The following is an 18323-nucleotide window of genomic DNA, read 5'->3' as shown; positions in this document are numbered from 1 at the left end:
TTCCTTCAGAATGGAGAGGTTTGATCTTCTTGCAGTCCTCCAGCACCATAATTCAAAAGCATCAATTCTTCGGCGATCAGCCTTCTTTATGGTCCAGCTCTCACTTCTATATATCACTACTGGGAAAACCATAGCTTTAACTATACGGACCTTTGTTGGCAAGATGATGTCTCTGCTTTTTAAGATGCTGTCAAGGTTTGTCATTGCTTTTCTCCCAAGAAGCAGGCGTCTTTTAATTTCACGGCTGCTGTCACCATCTGCAGTGATCATGGAACCCAAGAAAGTAAAATCTCTCACTGCCTCCCTTTCTTCCCCTTCTATTTTCCTGGAGGTGATGGGACCAGTGGCCACGATATTCGTTTTTTTGATGTTGAGCTTCAGACCATATTTTGCAGTCTCCTCTTTCACCCTCATTAAAAGGTTCTTTAATTCCTCCTCACTTTCTGCCATCAAGAGTGTGTCATCTGCATATCTGAGGTTGTTGATATTTCTTCCGGCAATCTTAATTCCGGCTTGGGATTCATCCAGCCCAGCCTTTCGCATGATGAATTCTGCATATAGGTTAAATAAGCAGGGAGACAATATACAGCCTTGTCGTACTCCTTTCCCAATTTTGATCCAATCAGTTGTTCCATATCCAGTTCTAACTGTAGCTTCTTGTCCCACATAGAGATTTCTAGAAATTTAACCCCGGCGCAATTTTTTATTTTTATTTTTTGCATTGCCCGCTTTCCCACGGTCCTTCCGCGCATCGCCTCCAAGCGCCGCCACGAGAGCGCACCAGAGCCGGAGCGCAGCAGGCGGGGACCAAAGACTTCCGCGTTTCCTCGTAATCACGAGGGTTTTAAAAGCTTGGCCGCCTCCTTCCCGGAAGGGAGCGAGGGAGAAGCCGCCTGGCGCCCTGGAGAGCCATGGAGCGGAGGGTCGGCCGAGCTCTTGTCCGGCCGCGGGTGCTGATCGTGGGCGCGGGGCTGGCCGGGCTGGGCGCGGCTCAGCGGCTCCTTCGCCGGGGCGGCCGGCATCTGGGCGGCGTGCGCGTCCTGGAGGCCACGGGCCGAGCCGGGGGCCGCATCCGCTCCGGGAAGCTCCGTAAGAGGCGGCTGGCCGGCGGGAATCGGGACCGGGGAGAGCGGGGCGGAGGGCGGGCGCAACCCTTCCGCGTAACGCGAGGCGCGCCGGAGCGGACTTTGCGCCCCTTTGCGCTTTTCCCGAGAGAAAACCCGATCATAGAACTGCCCAGTTGGAAGGAACCCTGAGAATCATCTGGTCCAGCCCCCTGCAGGAATATGCAGCTGGCCCATAAAAATATAAAAATGCAGGAATATGCGGCTGGCCCCTAAAGGGAGGGATCGAACCTGCAGCCTTGGTGTTATCTAACCAACTGAGCTATGCTGAAACACGTGTCTCCACCCTCCTGGCTTCTTGTTGTTGTGTTTCCTCGTGGTTACTTTGGAGTGACCCCCATCACACACACAGCCTCTAAAAAAATATTCTTTGGGGTCAGGGTCGGATTCCTACCTCCCTGAACAGCCCAGAATATTCACACATATTGGCATTCAAGAATGAAAAGCTTTACTTCTCCCATGGTTGATATGAGGAAAGTGGCTGGAGCGGATGGGTTTCTCAGTTGCTTTTGCTCCCTGCTAGGGTTGCAACTGGTTAAATAAATCAACTAAAATATTTTCATCGGTACTGTGAATTAAGTGGGCAGCAAGGTTTTGGTGTCCCCCCCCCCCTTTCAGCAGTATCCTGGATTACAGTGGTACCTCGGGTTACATATGCTTCAGGTTACATACGCTTCAAGTTACAGACTCCGCTAACCCAGAAATAGTACCTTGGGTTAAGAACTTTGCTTCAGGATGAGAACAGAAATTGTGCTCCCGTGGCGCGGCGGCAGCAGGAGGCCCCATTAGCTAAAGTGGTGCTTCAGGTTAAGAACAGTTTCAGGTTAAGAACGGACCTCCGGAACGAATTAAGTACTTAACCCGAGTACCACTGTATATTCATTTGAAAATGCAATTGACTAATCAAGTGAATCAAATCATTGTGATCTAATCTGTGAAGATGTACTGAGTCACTGAGAACCCTATTTCTTAGCCTGAGCATAGCTGCTGCTCTCATGCTTTTCTGGTTTCTTCACTTTCCCACCCACTTGTGTTCTTGCAAAACAACACCCCCCCCAAAAAAAAATCCAGCACAGCCTTCATCCTCTGCAAGTCCCCATCACTGTTGACAGAGAAGGCAAGCCGTGCTTGGTCTCTGTTCTCCAGCCTAAGAAAAGTGCTTTGGAGAGCAGCAACAGGGCTGAAATTTTCTTACACCTAACCTAAGCAATGTACAGGGACGCGGGTGGCGCTGTGAGTTAAACCACAGAACCTAGGACTTGCCGATCAGAAGGTTGGCGGTTCAAATCCCCGTGACGGGGTGAGCTCCCGTTGCTCAGTCCCTGCTCCTGCCAACCTAGCAGCTCGAAAGCACGTCAAAGTGCAAGTAGATAAATAGGTACCGCTCCAGCGGGAAGGTAAACGGCGTTTCCGTGTGCTGCTCTGGTTCGCCAGAAGCGGCTTAGTCATGCTGGCCACATGACCCGGAAGCTGTACGCCGGCTCCCTCGGCCAATAATGTGAGATGAGTGCCGCATCCCAGTGTCGGCCACAACTGGACGTAATGGTCAGGGCTCCCTTTACCTTTAAGCAATGTACACGTTAGTGGCTTGAAATACAGAATTTTCCCCAGCCCCCCGGCCCCCTTGCATTTCAAGTTTGGTGAGGAAGTCGGATGGAAACTGGTTTGAGGGGTAGAAAATGCACAAAACAGCAGTGTTTCTCAAGAAACTACAGGATAGCTGCGAATTGTGCATATGGCTTCAAATACAGGGGGCAAATCATAACGTATACATAGCCCTAGTTTCAGGTGGTACTGTGTGTTCTCCCATCTTCTCCCCCTCTGCCCATCTGCTCTCTTGCCTAAAAGCAAAGATCTGCTTCTTCCATTATAGTCTCCAGGAGTTTTGACTGGGGGCGGATGGATGCAGGCAACCTGCCTTAGTAGGCAAACTAAGGCCTGGGGGCTGGATCTGGCCCAATTGCCTTCTAAATCTGGCCCGCGGATGGTCCGGATCAGCGTGTTTTTACATGAATAGAATGTGTGCTTTTATTTAAAATGCATCTCTGGGTTATTTGTGGGGCATAGGAATTGGTTCATTTCTCCCCCCAAAAAATATAGTCCGGTCCCCCACAAGATCTGAGGGACAGTGGACTGGCCCCCTGCTGAAAAAGTTTGCTGACCTAGACAAAGGATCACTCCCGTGTTGCTGAAGGGGAAGAATTTGCATGGCCAGAACTCTCCACAACAAACTGCTTCTAGTTTTGGCAACAGTAGCAGTAAATTAAGCCTGCACAGAATTCGGTGCTGCTCAGTGCAACCCTAATAATAATAATAGTAATAATACCGTATTTTTCGCTCTATAACACGCACCAGACCATAACACGCACGTAGTTTTTAGAGGAGGAAAACAAGAAAAAAATATTCTAAACAAAATAGTGGATATATGATTTTTGTGGTTCATGCTGTGGCCACAGACATGTGATCTGACAGTGAGTTTGGAGTAGCCCAATGCAAAAATCCTGAGGATCCATGTGGATCCATGCTTTGTAACCACGGAGGAGGGAAGGAAGGGGAACCATGGATCCTCTGCTCACGACTGCAGCAGATCCCCCCCGCCACCCATAGGCATTCCCTCCATAACACGCACAGACATTTCCCCTTACTTTCTAGGAGGAAAAAAGTGAGTGTTATGGTGCAAAAAATACGGTAATTTATTATTATTATTTTTATATAAAATTTTTATTGATTTTACAGAATTTTAAAGAACAAACAAACACTTAAAAAGACATACAAACACGTATAATTTCATAACATTTTTTCATAAACCTCTTTTCTGAGACTCCCCCATACCCCCCCTTTCTGCATCCCAATGTCCATAATTTTATAGCAACTCCCAATTGTTACTTTCCAACCTCTGTCATCTTAGTTATCTCTGTGATCTGACCTTATATCACTGTATCCCTTTATTCCTAAAAACCACAACACTCTAACATTCATCAAGTTTATAATAGTCCTTAAGATAACTTTTGAATTTTCTCCATTCTTCTTCCACCGTCTCTTTTCCTTGGTCACGGATTCTGCCTGTCATCTCGGCCAGTGTCATATAATCCATCACTTTCATCTGCCATTCTTCCAGAGTGGGTAGATCTTGTGTCTTCCAATACTTTGCGATGAGTATTCTTGCTGCTGTTGTAGCATACATAAAAAAAGTTCTATCCCTCTTTGACACCAATTGGCCGACAATGCCCAAGAGAAAGGCCTCTGGTTTTTTAGGGAAAGTACATTTAAGTACCTTTTTCATTTCATTATAGATCATTTCCCAGAAAGCCTTAATCTTCGGGCATGTCCACCAAAGGTGATAGAAGATACCTTCAGTCTCTTTACATTTCCAACATTTGTTATCGGGCAAATGATAAATTTTTGCCAGCTTGACTGGGGTCATGTACCACCTATAGACCATTTTCATAATGTTTTCCTTTAAGGCATTACATGCCGTAAATTTAGTACCGGTGTTCCATAACCATTCCCAGTCAGCTGACATAATGTTATGGCCGACATCCTGTGCCCACTTAATCATAGCCGATTTAACTGTTTCATCCTGTGTATTCCATTTCAGCAGCAAATTATACATTCTTGATAAATTCTTAGTATTGGGTTCTAACAGTTCAGTCTCTAGTTTTGATTTTTCCACCTGAAAGCCAATTTTCCTGTCCTGTTTAAAAAACTCCATTATTTGGTGATATTGAAACCAATTTTGTACTTTATGTTTCATTTTCTCATGACTTTGTAATTTCAACTTATCTCCATCCTGTTCCAAAATTTCCCAATACTTCGGCCATCCGACCTCCATATTGAGTTTCTTCACTGCCTTAGCCTCCACTGGTGACACCCATCTAGGGGTTTTGTTTTCCAACAGATCTTTATATCTTATCCAAACATTGAACAATGCTTTTCTAACAATGTGATTTTTAAAGGCGCTATGCAGCTTGATTTTATCATACCATAGATATGCATGCCAACCGAAAGCATTGTTGAAACCTTCCAGATCCAAAATGTCTGTGTTCTCGAGGAGCATCCATTCTTTCAGCCAGCAAAAAGCTGCTGCCTCATAGTACAATTTTAAGTCCGGCAGGGCAAAACCCCCTCTTTCTTTAGCGTCTGTCAATATTTTAAATTTGATTCTGGGCTTTTTGCCCTGCCAGACAAATTTCGAAATATCTCTCTGCCACCTCTTGAAACATTCCATCTTGTCAAGAATCTGCAAGGTCTGAAACAAAAATAACATTCTAGGCAATACATTCATTTTAATCACTGCGATTCGGCCTAACATTGACAATTTCAAATTTGACCATATTTCTAGATCTTTTTTGATCTCTGACCAACATTTTTCATAATTATCCTTATACAAATTCACATTTTTAGATGTCAGATAAACCCCTAGGTATTTCACCTTCTTGACCACCGTCAACCCTGTCTCCTCTTGGAATTTCTCCTTTTCCGTATCTGTTAAGTTTTTTCCTAAAACTTTGGTTTTTTGTTTATTCAACTTAAATCCAGCTACCTGGCCAAACTGTTGGATTATTTCCAGGACCTTTTTCGTACTAGTGTTTGGCTCTTGCAAAGTCAATACTAGGTCATCTGCAAATGCTCTTAGCTTATAGTGTTTAGCTCCGACCTGCACTCCTTTAACCTGCTGGTCATTCCTAATCATATTCAGCAATACCTCCAGAACTGAAATATTATTATTATTTATACCCCGCCCATCTGGCTGGGTTTCCCCAGCCACTCTGGGCAGCTTCCAACAAAATATTAAAATACGATAGACTATTAAACATTTAAAGCTTCCCTAAACAGGGCTGCCTTCAGATGTCTTCTAAAAGTCTGGTAGTTGTTCTATTTGACATCTGGTGGGAGGGCGTTCCAAAGGGCGGGTGCCACTACCGAGAAGGCCCTCTGCCTGGTTCCCTGTAACTTGGCTTCTCGCAGTGAGGGAACCGCCAGAAGGCCCTTGGCGCTGGACCTCAGTGTCCGGGCAGAACGATGGGGGTGGAGACGCTCCTTCAGGTTTTATTTTAGGCAGCAGGCCTCTTTTGCAGGAGAGTGCGTTGGAGAACAGCGAACTCATTCTCAACGTGTGAGAAAGGTGGTGAGGAGCCTCTAGGTTTGCAGAAACACAGAACAAATTAGAAAACTAATAATAATAATTTTATTATTTATACCCCTCCCATTTGGCTGGGTTTCCCCCGCCACACTGGCCGGATTAAAGCATATACAGTGGTACCTTGGTTCTTGAACTCAATCCGTTCTGGAAGTCCATTTGACTTCCAACACATTCAAAAACCAAGGCTGGTTGGTTCCGGAAACAATGCCGACAGCCGAAACGGACGTTCAACTTTCAAAAAACGTTCACAAACTGGAACACTTACCTCTGGGTCTGTGGTGTTCTGGAGCCGATTTGTTCGTCGACTGAGCCGTTTTGGAACCAAGGTACCACTGTATAAAACATATAAGGTGGGGACACAAAAACTGCCCAGTCAAGATGTAAGCATGTTGTGGGGAGAAGGGGAGGCACAAAAGGAGGAACAGAATGGAGCTTTTTTTGAAGAGGACATGGCTGGCTGGAACCCTGAGCATTTTGCCATTTGCAAATTTACAAGCACTCCTGCTGAGGGTTTTCCAAAAGTCTGAAGGCTCCAAGTATCTGAGACTGTGGTTTCCCTCCTTGTCTGATAGCTGGAATAAGCAGGCCTTAAGGGATTAGTCTCTTTGAGGCTTGATGCTGTGGAAACATTGGAAAGCTGATTCTTTCCCTCCTTCCTTCTAGGAGGTAAGGTGATTGAGATAGGTGCACATTGGATTCACGGGCCCTCCAAGGAGAACCCTGTCTTCCAGCTGGCGTCGGAGCATGGACTCCTGGATGAGGCCGCCATGTCTGAGGAAAACCAGCAGGTGGAAATCGGGGGCCACCCCTTGGGGCCTTCGGCCTGCTTCTCCAGTCGGGGCCAGTTGCTAAGTCCTGACATCCTTGACTCCATGGGGCTGCTCTTCTTCGCTCTCTTGGAAGAAGCGCGCGAGTTCGTGCATGCGGCCAAAGTGCCTGTGCCCAGCGTGGGCGAGTACCTGAAAGAGGCGATCGCTCGGAAGGTGAGAGAATGGTCAGATGATGAGGAGACCAAGCGGCTGAAGCTGGCTGTCCTCAACTTATTCTTCAAGCTGGAATGCTGTGTGAGTGGGACTCACAGCTTGGACCTGGTGGCTTTGGGGCCCTTCGGGGAGTATACCATGCTTCCTGGCTTGGACTGCACGTTTCCCAAGTGAGTGGTTGCCCGCTTAAAGGTAAAGGGACCCCTGACCATTAGGTCGAGTCGTGACCGACTCTGGGGTTGCGGCACTCAACTCGCTTTATTGGCCGAGGGAGCCGGCGTACAGCTTCCGGGTCATGTGGCCAGCATGACTAAGCCGCTTCTGGCGAACCAGAGCAGCGCACGGAAACGCCGTTTACCTTCCCGCCGGAGCGGTACCTATTTATCTACTTGCACTTTGACGTGCTTTTGAACTGCTAGGTTGGCAGGAGCAGGGACCGAGCAACGGGAGCTCACCCCATCATGGGGATTCAAACCGCCAACCTTCTGATCGGCAAGTCCTAGGCTCTGTGGTTTCACCCACAGCGCCACCCGCGCTTGGCTCTCATTAAATAATAGGTTGGCTTCTCTGGTTCCCTTGGGGATGGGCTGATCGGACATCCCAGCTGTGGCTTGATTTTGCAAGTGGGACATGGGTGGCGCTGTGGTCTAAACCGCTGAGCCTCTTGGGCAGGGGTAGGCAAGCTAAGGCCCGGGGGCCGCATGCGGCCCAATCACCTTCTCAATCCGGCCCATGGACGTGTTTTTACATGCGTAGAATGTGTGCTTTTATTTTAAATGCATCTCTGGGTTATTTGTGGGGCATAGGAATTCGTTCATTTCCCCCCCAAAAATATAGTCCAGCCCACCACATGGTCTGAGGGATGGTGGACCGGCCCACGGCTGAAAAAGGTTGCTGACCCCTGCTCTTTGGCTTGCCAATTGGAAGGTCGGCGGTTTGAATCCCCATGACGGGGTGAGCTCCCGTTGCTCTGTCCCAGCTCCTGCCAACCTAGCAGTTCAAAAGCACACCAGTGCAAGTAGATAAATAGGTACCACTCCAGCGGGAAGGTAAACAGCATTTCCGTGCACTCTGGCACTTGTCACGGTGTCCCGTTGCTCCAGAAGCGGTTTAGCCATGCTGGCCACATGGCCCGGAAAACTGTCTGTGGACAAACGCCGGCTCCCTCAGTCTGAAAGCGAAATGAGCGCCGCAACCCCATAGTCACCTGTGACTGGACTTAACCATCCAGGGGTCCTTTACCTTTACCTTTACTTTGCACATATAAGTTTACGGAGGACATGTTTTTTCCTGGGGGGAAAGTTTGTTTGTTTGTTCATTGCAGGCCCAGTTGCACTGCCATGCCTGCCAGTAGTGGCTAAACGTAAGGTGTGATAAATAAACTCAAGCAGACAATGGTCTGGATTAGAAAGGGCCACAACTTTATTGAGTACAGATATAGGTGGATATTTGGCTCAGGCCCCCACAGAAAAAAATAAAAGTAATTATTTAATTTTTTTAAGGTAAGGAAACTCAGTCCCCCCCCCCAGTTCCTGCTACAAAGAACAACAACCCTGATTTTATTTCCCTTTCCCTCACTTGTTCTGTACCTTATCTTGCTTCCCACTGTGAGCAAACTACCCCTATGTGGGGGAGGTAAAGGAATTTCCTTGACATCTGAAGGGAGGGCGTTCCACAGGGCGGGCACCACTACTGAGAAGGCCCTGTGCCTGGTTCCCTGTAACCTCACTTCTCGCAGCGAGGGAACCACCAGAAGGCCCTCGGCGCTGGACCTCAGTGTCCAGGCTGAACGATGGGGGTGGAGACGCTCCTTCAGGTATACTGGGCCGAGGCCATTTAGGGCTTTAAAAGTCAGCACCAATGCTTGTGCCCGGAAACGTGTCCAAGACCAGGCTACCTCATTTTGTCTTGCTTCTCCCCCTTAGTGGTTACGAGGGCCTCATAGACTGCCTGATGGCATCTCTGCCGAAAGGGACTGTGCAGTTTGACAAGCCGGTCAAGACAGTTCACTGGAATAGTTCCTGCTTGGAAGAGGCTCCCGCAGGCCGAACCTTCGGAGTCCAGGTGGAATGTGAAGATGGCGAGAAGTTCTTCGCAGACCATGTCATCGTCACCGTGCCTCTAGGTGAAATTTCCTTGGCTTTCTGATTCTCCCCTCCAGCTGCTGTGCCTTCGATCTCTGAGAGCACACGCTGTAATCAGGATTGGCATTCATCGCATCTTTCTGGGTATGAAGTGAGCTTCAAAGACATTAGGGCTGAGGAGAGGATCATCTGAGAGGCGCTAGACAAGGGAGTCTCTCTCCAAACACTGAGCAGCGTTTCTTCAGTTCTGAATGTGAGACAGCCTTTGAAATTTGTTTTTCTCTCCAGAACTCTTAGCTCTGATTCCAACCATCAGTTTAGCAGCAGGTAGTCTCATGTGGAGGAGCCCCCATCCCATTTCTGCATGCAAGGATCTGAACAGCAGTAAATGGATCTAACAAACGATTGTTTGACTTTAACTGCTTGTCCTTCCTCTCAACCCCACACTCTTGCCGCCAGGTCAATTTAGGAAATCTTCCCAGGCTCCCATCTTCAAAGCCTCTCGCCAGGCCAGGCCCTTGCCAGCCTAGCACACACAAAAACACACCCGTGAAATTTTGCCCCTGGATGAAATGAGCTTTGCAAGTCTTGATTGCTTGGACGGGGGGGGGGGTGTGCACTTGTGGGTAGAGAGTAATAATAATTTTATTATTTGTACCCTGTCCATCTGACTGGGTTGCCCCAGCCACTCTGGGCAGCTTCCAACATATATAAAAACATAATAAAACATTACACGTTAAAAAGCTTCCCTATACAGGGCTGCCTTCAGATGTCTTCTAAAAGTCAGATAGCTGTTTATTTCCTTGACATCTGATGGGAGGGCGTTCCACAGGGAGGGCTACCAAGAAGGCCCTCTGCCTGGTTCCCTGTAACCTCACTTCTCGGAGTGAGGGAACCGTCAGAAGGCCCTCGGTGCTGGACCTCAGTGTCCGGGCTGACACTCCTTCAGGTATACTGGACCGAGGCCATTTAGGGCTTTAAAGGTCAGCACCAACGATGCTGTGGGTTAAACCACAGAGCCTAGGACTTGCCGATCAGAAGGTCGGTGGTTCGAATCCCCACGACGGGGTGAGCTCCCATTGCTCAGTCCCTGCTCCTGCCAACCTAGCAGTTTGAAAGCGAGTCAGAGTGCAAGTAGATAAATAGGTACCGCTCCAGCGGGAAGGTAAACGGCGTTTCCGTGTGCTGCTCTGGTTTGCCAGAAGCGGCTTAGTCATGCTGGCCACATTACCCAGAATCTGTACGCCGGCTCCCTCGGCCAATAAAACGAGATGAGCGCCGCAACCCCAGAGTCGGTCACGACGAGCTAATGGTCAGGGGTCCCTTTACCTTTACCAACACTTTGAACTGTGCTCGGAAACGTACTGGGAGCCAATGTAGGTCTTTCAGGACCGGTGTAATATGGTCTCGACTGCCACTCCCAGTCACCAGTCCAGCTGCCATGTTCTGGATTAGTTGTAGTTTCCGAGTCACCTTCAAAGGTAGCCCCACGTAGAGCGCATTGCAGTAGTCGAAGTGGGAGATAACCAGGTCATGTACCTACTGAGTGAAGGTAGAATTCGCACCAGCTTCTCTGCCCAGTTTTATCTCAGGCATATTTGTTCCCCAGAAGGTTGCCAGAAGGGAATGAGTCTGTTGGGCGGAAAAGGTTCCCTGCCCTTGATCTTGTGGCATTCTTGCGTATGGCTTCACAGGGAGACCCACCCCTCTAAGTCATGGCTTGTTTTCCAGCAGCAGGAACTTGGTCGGTAACAAATCCAGAACTCTTCTGTAAATCCTATGGGGAGATGATTCCCCCCCCCCAGTGCTTACTAAAGCGTTTGTACAGTCTGGTCGTGGGCACATTCCCCCAAAGTCTGTTCTTTTACTAATCTCTGTCATGTCTTTTCCTTCTCCCTAGGTTTCCTCAAAGAACACGGCGAAACCTTTTTTAACCCGCCGCTTCCATCCCGGAAGGTGGCTGCAGTCGAAAAGCTGGGCTTTGGGACAAACAACAAAATCTTTGTGGAATTTGAGCAGCCATTCTGGGAACCAGATTGTCAGATGGTTGAGGTGGCGTGGGATGGAGAATCGCCCCTGGCTGAGCCACCCGTCGACTTGGAGGCTATTTGGTACCAGAAGATTGCTGGCTTTGTTGTTCTCCATCCGGCAGAGAGGTACATGGGAAAGACAGGCTGGAATGGGTTGCAGGGCAGGCCATTCCAGGATAGCAGTCATTTGAACAAGTCATTTGAAGAAGTGTGCATGCACACGAAAGCTCATACCAATAACAAACTTAGTTGGTCTCTAAGGTGCTACTGGAAGGATTTATTATTGCTTTTGCTTTGTTTTGTTTTGTTTTGTTTTGTTTTGTTTTGTTTTGTTTTGTTTTGTTTTGTTTTGTTTGAACACAGGAAGCTTATCACATGCAGATCAGGCAAACAAGTTGGGTCTTTGCATTAAACCAGGGTGGATTTGATTTAAATCACCATTTAAATCACCATTTAAATCACTAGTCAGTAAGACTTAATTTAAATCTTTTTTTTTTTTTACAGAAAGACTCGTTCTTGCTGGTATAATCTCAATATTTACAACCAGAGGGAGGTTTCATTTTTGGAATAATAAATTTTCAGAGTAGTTTTTACAGTTACATCAGAAATTACTGATTTGGTTATACTATTAGAAATACATAGACAGATAATTATGACATTATTGTGAGGTTTAATAAGTTAACTGTTTATATTTGGACAACTTTTGTGCTGTACTTTATTGGAAGGAGAAAAATAATCATTTCCTGAATAACAATTTAAACATTTTATTTAACTCAAGCAATAATATTATTGCATATGTATTCATGTTTGTTAACGATGTGGTTAAACTTTTTTTAAAAAAATAAAATAAAAACTTAGACTGAGTTTTAGCACACATGAAAAACTTAAAACAAATCCTTATTTCCTGATGAAAAGCCTTTGGACTGTAATGTAACTTAAATAGAAAACTATCTTTAGAAAGATTTTTCCTCCAAAAGCATTTTATTTTAAAAATCTGATTTAAATTTTTAAAAATTGTTTTAAATTTTAAAAAATCTGATTTTTCAAAAAAATAAAAAGTTAAATCCACCCTGCATTAAATTGATGTGGGGTTATCAGCAGACTTTTGTGCAGCATTTCTATGGCGGCTGAGAGATGCAAACAAAAATATAGAAAGAAAGAATCTAAAAAAAGTGATACAGATGTCTTTGGCAGGACTCAGGAGAGCTAGACCCTCCCTGGACCTCAGAGCTCCTGACCTCTAGCCTGGATGACTTGATTACACAAATTTGTTGGGAAAAAATCAGATATGCCAAATGAATTCTTTACACCAAAGAAGTGGTACTCGTGTATGAGGGGTTATTTCAAGAGGACAAATAGCTCAGTCGGTAGAGCATGAGACTCTTATGGGTTGTGGGTTCGAGTCTCATATCGGATGAAAGATTCCTGCACTGCAGGGGGTTGGACTAGATGACCCTCGGGGTCTCTTCCAGCACTACAGTTCTGTGATTCTAGGAGCTGTGTTAAATAGCAGTAACAAAGCAAGTGGTTTTTATCTTGCTGATTAAATAGTAGCAGTGCACCAAAACCCACTAGTGCTCAGGAAAGAACCCCAATAGTGTTAAGTTGTGGGTGAACATATCAGACGACACAGTGATTCTTCAAACAGCTCTTGTTTATTCAGAGGCCAGAACAGAACTGAGCTGAAGGTCTCAGTCAGCCTGCTTATATAGAGCTCCAGTACAACGTTACTGTAACAACTTTCTAAAACTATCCAATCACTGAACGTCACTTTCGATCCTTCATTTGCATAACTATCTACAGTATCCCCCTGCTGGCCCAGGGTGAGAACTTCAGTACATAACAAATAGGAACTTCAGTCCAAAGCTACAGAAACGTCAACAAGAATAATTAAAAATTTTGTGCTTTCTATCTTGTATTTTTGTGTTGCAAACCACCCTGGGATCTATGGATGAAGGGTGGTATGCAAATTTTTAAAATATATAAGAATCAACTCCATACAATTTGACAGAAAAATGGCCAACACACCACCAATAATAAAAATTATCTGGGAAACTCTAAGCCACTTAGGCTGGGCGCTGTCCTCTTAGGTAAATTGCTCTAAATTATTGGGGAAACGGTTAGAATAGCTAAGAATAAAGTGTGTGTATGAACATACAGCATTGAAATCTACTTTCATAAATCTACCACTTCCAAAAAATGGATTTTTATGAAGATGAAAGTAATAGGACCAGCACCTGTGGACTCTAAAAAGCCTTTCTCCTCTTACCATACTAGATACGGACATATCTTATGTGGCTTCATTGCTGGGAAAGAAGCTGAATTCATGGAAACCCTCACAGACGCAGAAGTCCTTTCTGCATTAACAGAAGTATTTCGTAGAGCAACAGGTACGCATGACTTCTTAGCTGTTCGCAAGCGTCGGAACAAGGGGTGCAAAAACAATGCGTTATTCTGTTAAAACCGCTGGCCTAAGTTTTGCAAAATGTCTCTTAATTTTGTATAATAAAATAAAATAAAATAATAATAAATAATAATAATAATAATAATAATAATAATAATAATAATAATAATAATAAAATAATAATAATAATAATAATAATAATAATAATAATAATAATAATAATAATAATAATAATATGTATACCCCGCCCATCTGGCTGGGTTTCCCCAGCCACCCTGGGCAGCTTCCAGCAAAATACTAAAATACAATAATTCATCAAATATTAAAAGCTTCCCTAAACAGGGCTGCCTTCAGATGTCTTCTAAAAATCAGATAGTTGTTTATTTCTTTGACATCTGATGGGAGGGTGTTCCACAGGGCGGGTGCCACTACCAAGAAGGCCCTCTGCCTGGTTCCCTGTAACCTCACTTCTCGCAGTGAGGGAACCACCAGAAGGCCCTCGGAGCTGGACCTCAGTGTCCGGACTGAACGATGGGGGTGGAGATGTTCCTTCAGGTATACTGGGCCAAGGCTGTTTAGGGCTTTAAAGGTCAGCACCAACACTTTGAACTGGGCTTGGAAACGTACTGGGGGCCAATGTAGGTCTTTCAAGACTGGTGTTATATGGTCTCGGCGGTCACTCCCCATCACCAGTCTAGCTGCCGCATTCTGGATTAGTTGTAGTTTCCGGGTCACCTTCAAAGGTAGCTCCACGTATAGCGCATTGCAGTAGTCCAAGCGGGAGATAACCAGAGCATGCACTACTCTTGTGAGACAGTCTGCGGGCAGATAGGGTCTCAGCCTGCGTACCAGATGGAGCTGGTAAACAGCTGCCCTGGATACAGAATTGACCTGCGCCTCCATGGACAGCTACGAGTCCAAAATGACTCCCAGGCTGCACACCTGGTCCTTCAGGGGCACAGTTACCCCATTCAGGACCAGGGAGTCCCCCACACCTGCCCACCCTGTCTCCCCAAAACCGTACTTCTGTCTTGTCAGGATTCAACCTCAATCTGTTAGCCGCCATCCATCCTCCAACCGCCTCCAGACACTCACACAGGACCTTCACCGCCTTCACTGGTTCTGATTTAAAAGAGAAATAGAGTGTCAAGAAGGTGCCCGATAGATTTTCCTAACCTATCTTCTCTGAAAACTAGGTATTTATGGCCAAGATATTCTCTACTTTTGAGAATGCAGGCTGAAAGGTTTAGGAGTTTGAGGTGAAAAAGTGACTGACAAGATGATCTACTCTATGTTATCCTGAGATGGGTTGTCCTCAGTTGTACCAGGGAGGTGGGTGCAACTTCATTGATACTTCCTAAAACCAGGCTCAGGTGGTTTTTAATTGCAGAACTGAGGGGCTCAACAGCCAATCACAACCCATGCTTTATGCCTGGAAACGCTTTGGCTGTTGCTGAGGCTCATGGGAGTTGGAGTCCAACAACATTTGGAGGGACCCTCAGGTTCCCTTGCCCCTGCTATACATAATTCCTAGGTCCCTGTTTTTCTTTGAATTGTCAAATCTCAGTTAAACCTGATGAAGCCGAAGTAGTCTGTTCTCACCGGAAGAACCGCTTTAGTTCAGGTTTGGTGCTGCTTTAGATAAGGTAAAGGTGCTGCTTTAGAAAAGGTAAAGGACCCCTGACAGTTAAGTCCAGTCACAAACAACTCTGGAGTTGTGTCGCTCATCTCGCTTTACTGGCCAAGGGAGCTGGTGTTTGTCCGCAGACAGTTTCCGGGCCATGTGGCCAGCAGGACTAAGCCGCTTCTGGTGAAACCAGAGCAGTGCACAGAAATGCCGTTTACCTTCCTGCCAGGGCGGTACCTATTTATCTACTTGCACTTTGACGTGCTTTCGAACTGCTAGGTTGGCAGGAGCAGGGACCGAGCAACGGGAGCTCACCCTGTCGCGGGGATTCGAACCGCCAACCTTCCGATCGGCAAGCCCTAGGCTCTGTGGTTTAGACCACAGCGCCACCTGTGTCCCTTGCTGCTTATCTAGCCATGCCTCAGTGTCCTGGGTAAATTGGCTGAAGTGGCTTGCTTAACACAGCCGTCTCGTGATGTTAAAGGTACAGTGGTACCTCGGGTTAAGAACTTAAGTCGTTCTGGAGGTCTGTTCTTAACCTGAAGCACCACTTTAGCTAATGGGGCCTCCTGCTGCTGCTGCGCCACCGGAGCACATTTTCTGTTCTCATCCTGAAGCAAAGTTCTTAATTTCTGGGTTAGCGGAGTCTTTAACCTGAAGCGTATGTAACCCGAGGTACCACTGTACGTGATTTGAAATTGGGGCTAGCAGGCAAGATACTCACCCTCTCTCTGTGCACTTGGGTCAGGAAATCCACAACTTGCTCCTCCGAGGAACATCCTGCGCTCAAAATGGTACAGCGAGCCTTACACCAAAGGATCCTACAGTTACGTGGCTGTTGACAGCTCCGGAGATGACATAGATGCCCTCGCTCAGCCCCTTCCCAAAGACACATCTGATTCCAAGGTAACCCATTCTGGATTCCTGGATGTATTGGAGTTTGTCTCTCAGCATCTATCGGAACATCCACAAGCCACAACACACACTCTGCGTTTGTTTGTTTATCGATTGAATTTATATACTGCCCTATCAGAACGTCCGCAAGCGACAACACACACTCTGCGTTTGTTTGTTTGTTTGTTTGTTTATTGAATTTATATACCGCCCTATCGGAACATCCATAAGCCACAACACACACCTGGTGTTTGTTTGTTTTTTACTGAATTTATATACCGCCTTATCAGAATGTCCACAAGCCCCAATACACATCGTGTGTGTGTGTGTGTGTGTGTGTGTGTGTGTGTGTGTTTGTTTGTTTGTTTGTTGAATTTATCTACCGCCCTATACCCGCGGGGGGGGGGGGGTCTCAGGGTGTTTCACAGAATAAAATCAAGACATAAAACCACAAAATACATAATAAAAGCAACAACCCAATTGCCCCCCGGCCAAAAAAACACACACCACATTTTAAAAGGGCATAGGATGTCAATCAGATCAACCAAAGGAACATTTTTGCCTGGTGCCTAAAGGTGTATAATGAAGGCGCCAGGCAGACTTCCCTGGGGAGAGCATTCCACAGGCAGGGAGCCACTGCAGAGAAGGCCCCGTTCTCGTGTTGCCACCCTCTGGACTTCTCCAGGAGGAGGCACATGAAGGACGTTGCGTTAACAGAGACATTGTTTGATTTTCCATGCGTCTTGACTTTTCTGCCTCCCACTAACGGGTTTTCACCCAAACAGGGCTAAACTAATACTGCTATTTCTTGTTGCAGCCGCCACAGGTTCTGTTTGCGGGAGAAGCTACACATCGCACGTTCTATTCGACTACTCATGGTGCCTTGTTGTCAGGCTGGAGAGAAGCGGATCGTCTCCTTGACATCTACAATATGTCCGAATCACCACATGCTGCATTGTAAGCCAAAAGCTGAGATAGCAGTGGTTTCTTTTCCTGCTCCCAAGTAATCATTAAAAATGGCATGTCAGTATAACTACCGCCCCAGGCACCCAGTTTTTTAAATTGAGATAAAAATGCCTTGGGGGAATAATTTTTCTCGAGTTGATCACTGGAATCACAGTTGCAAAACGACATAGTTTCCACTGTGTGTAACAAATAACATCCAGTGTTAATGATTAGCCAACTCCCTGTTTTCTGGTCCTGAAATATAATTTCTTACCCTGAAAGCACTGAGCTGAATCTTTGCATTTGTTTTCTCATACTGAGGCAGTGTAGTACTTCGTTAAATTTTGTCGGTCTTCACACAAAAACATCAAAGAGCCACTCATCTCACGCCCCTCTCAAAACAGGTGCCGTAGAATATCTTAAACAAATCTTACCACATTTCCAGTGTGCTGTGTATTTTAGTATATTGGGAGCAGGGCATCCCTGTAGGGCATGGGTAGGCAAACTAAGGCCCGGGGGCCGGATCCAGCCCAATCTCTGTCTAAATCCGGCCCGCGGACGGTCCGGGAATCAGCATGTTTTTACAAGAGTAGAATTTGTCCTTTTATTTAAAAGGCATCTCTGGGTTATTTGTGGGGCATAGGTAAAGGTAAAGGGACCCCTGACCATTCTGTCCAGTCGTGGCCGACTCTGGAGTTGCGGTGCTCATCTCGCTTTATTGGCCGAGGGAGCCGGTGTACAGCTTCCGGGTCATGTGGCCAGCATGACTAAGCCGCTTCTGGCAAACCAGAGCAGCGCAAAGAAATGCCATTTACCTTCCCACCGGAGCGGTACCTATTTATCTACTTGCACTTTGACATGCTTTCGAACTGCTAGGTTGGCAGGAACAGGGACCGAGCAACGGGAGCTCACCCCGTCAGGGGGATTCAAACCGCCAACCTTCTGATCAGCAAGTCCTAGGCTCTGTGGTTTCACCCACAGTGCCACCCGTGTCCCCTCTGTGGGGCATAAGAATTCGTTAATCCCCCCCCCCCATAAATATAGTCCGGCTGCCCACAAGGAACAGTGGTCTGAGGAACAGTGGACTGG

At 46.5% G+C, this 18323-nt stretch overlaps 1 protein-coding gene across 1 annotated transcript; it reads left to right on the top strand.

Annotated features, from left to right (window-relative positions):
- The first annotated feature begins 896 nt into the window (after positions 1 to 896).
- PAOX (polyamine oxidase) lies at positions 897 to 17322 on the top strand. Its single transcript, XM_081191746.1, has 7 exons — positions 897 to 1089; positions 6931 to 7420; positions 9176 to 9375; positions 11235 to 11490; positions 13642 to 13754; positions 16144 to 16301; positions 17107 to 17322. The coding sequence occupies exons 1-7, from the start codon at positions 912 to 914 to the stop codon at positions 17248 to 17250; spliced, it is 1539 nt and encodes a 512-aa protein (XP_081047872.1). The 5' UTR covers positions 897 to 911; the 3' UTR covers positions 17251 to 17322.
- The last annotated feature ends 1001 nt before the right edge of the window (positions 17323 to 18323 follow it).

Source organism: Podarcis bocagei (genome assembly GCF_964188305.1).
Source record: "Podarcis bocagei genome assembly, chromosome: 4".
Classification (NCBI taxonomy): domain Eukaryota; kingdom Metazoa; phylum Chordata; class Lepidosauria; order Squamata; family Lacertidae; genus Podarcis; species Podarcis bocagei.
Note: the sequence above shows the minus strand (reverse complement) of the source record. Positions and strands in the feature narration are given on the sequence as shown.

Excerpts from the sequence above, each read along its gene's own strand:
- PAOX (XM_081191746.1), top strand. The coding sequence starts at position 912 with ATGGAGCGGAGGGTCGGCCGAGCTCTTGTCCGGCCGCGGGTGCTGATC. Across the intron at positions 1,090-6,930 it reads CATCCGCTCCGGGAAGCTCC|GAGGTAAGGTGATTGAGATA; the intron begins GTAAGAGGCGGC and ends CCTTCCTTCTAG. Across the intron at positions 9,376-11,234 it reads CATCGTCACCGTGCCTCTAG|GTTTCCTCAAAGAACACGGC; the intron begins GTGAAATTTCCT and ends CCTTCTCCCTAG.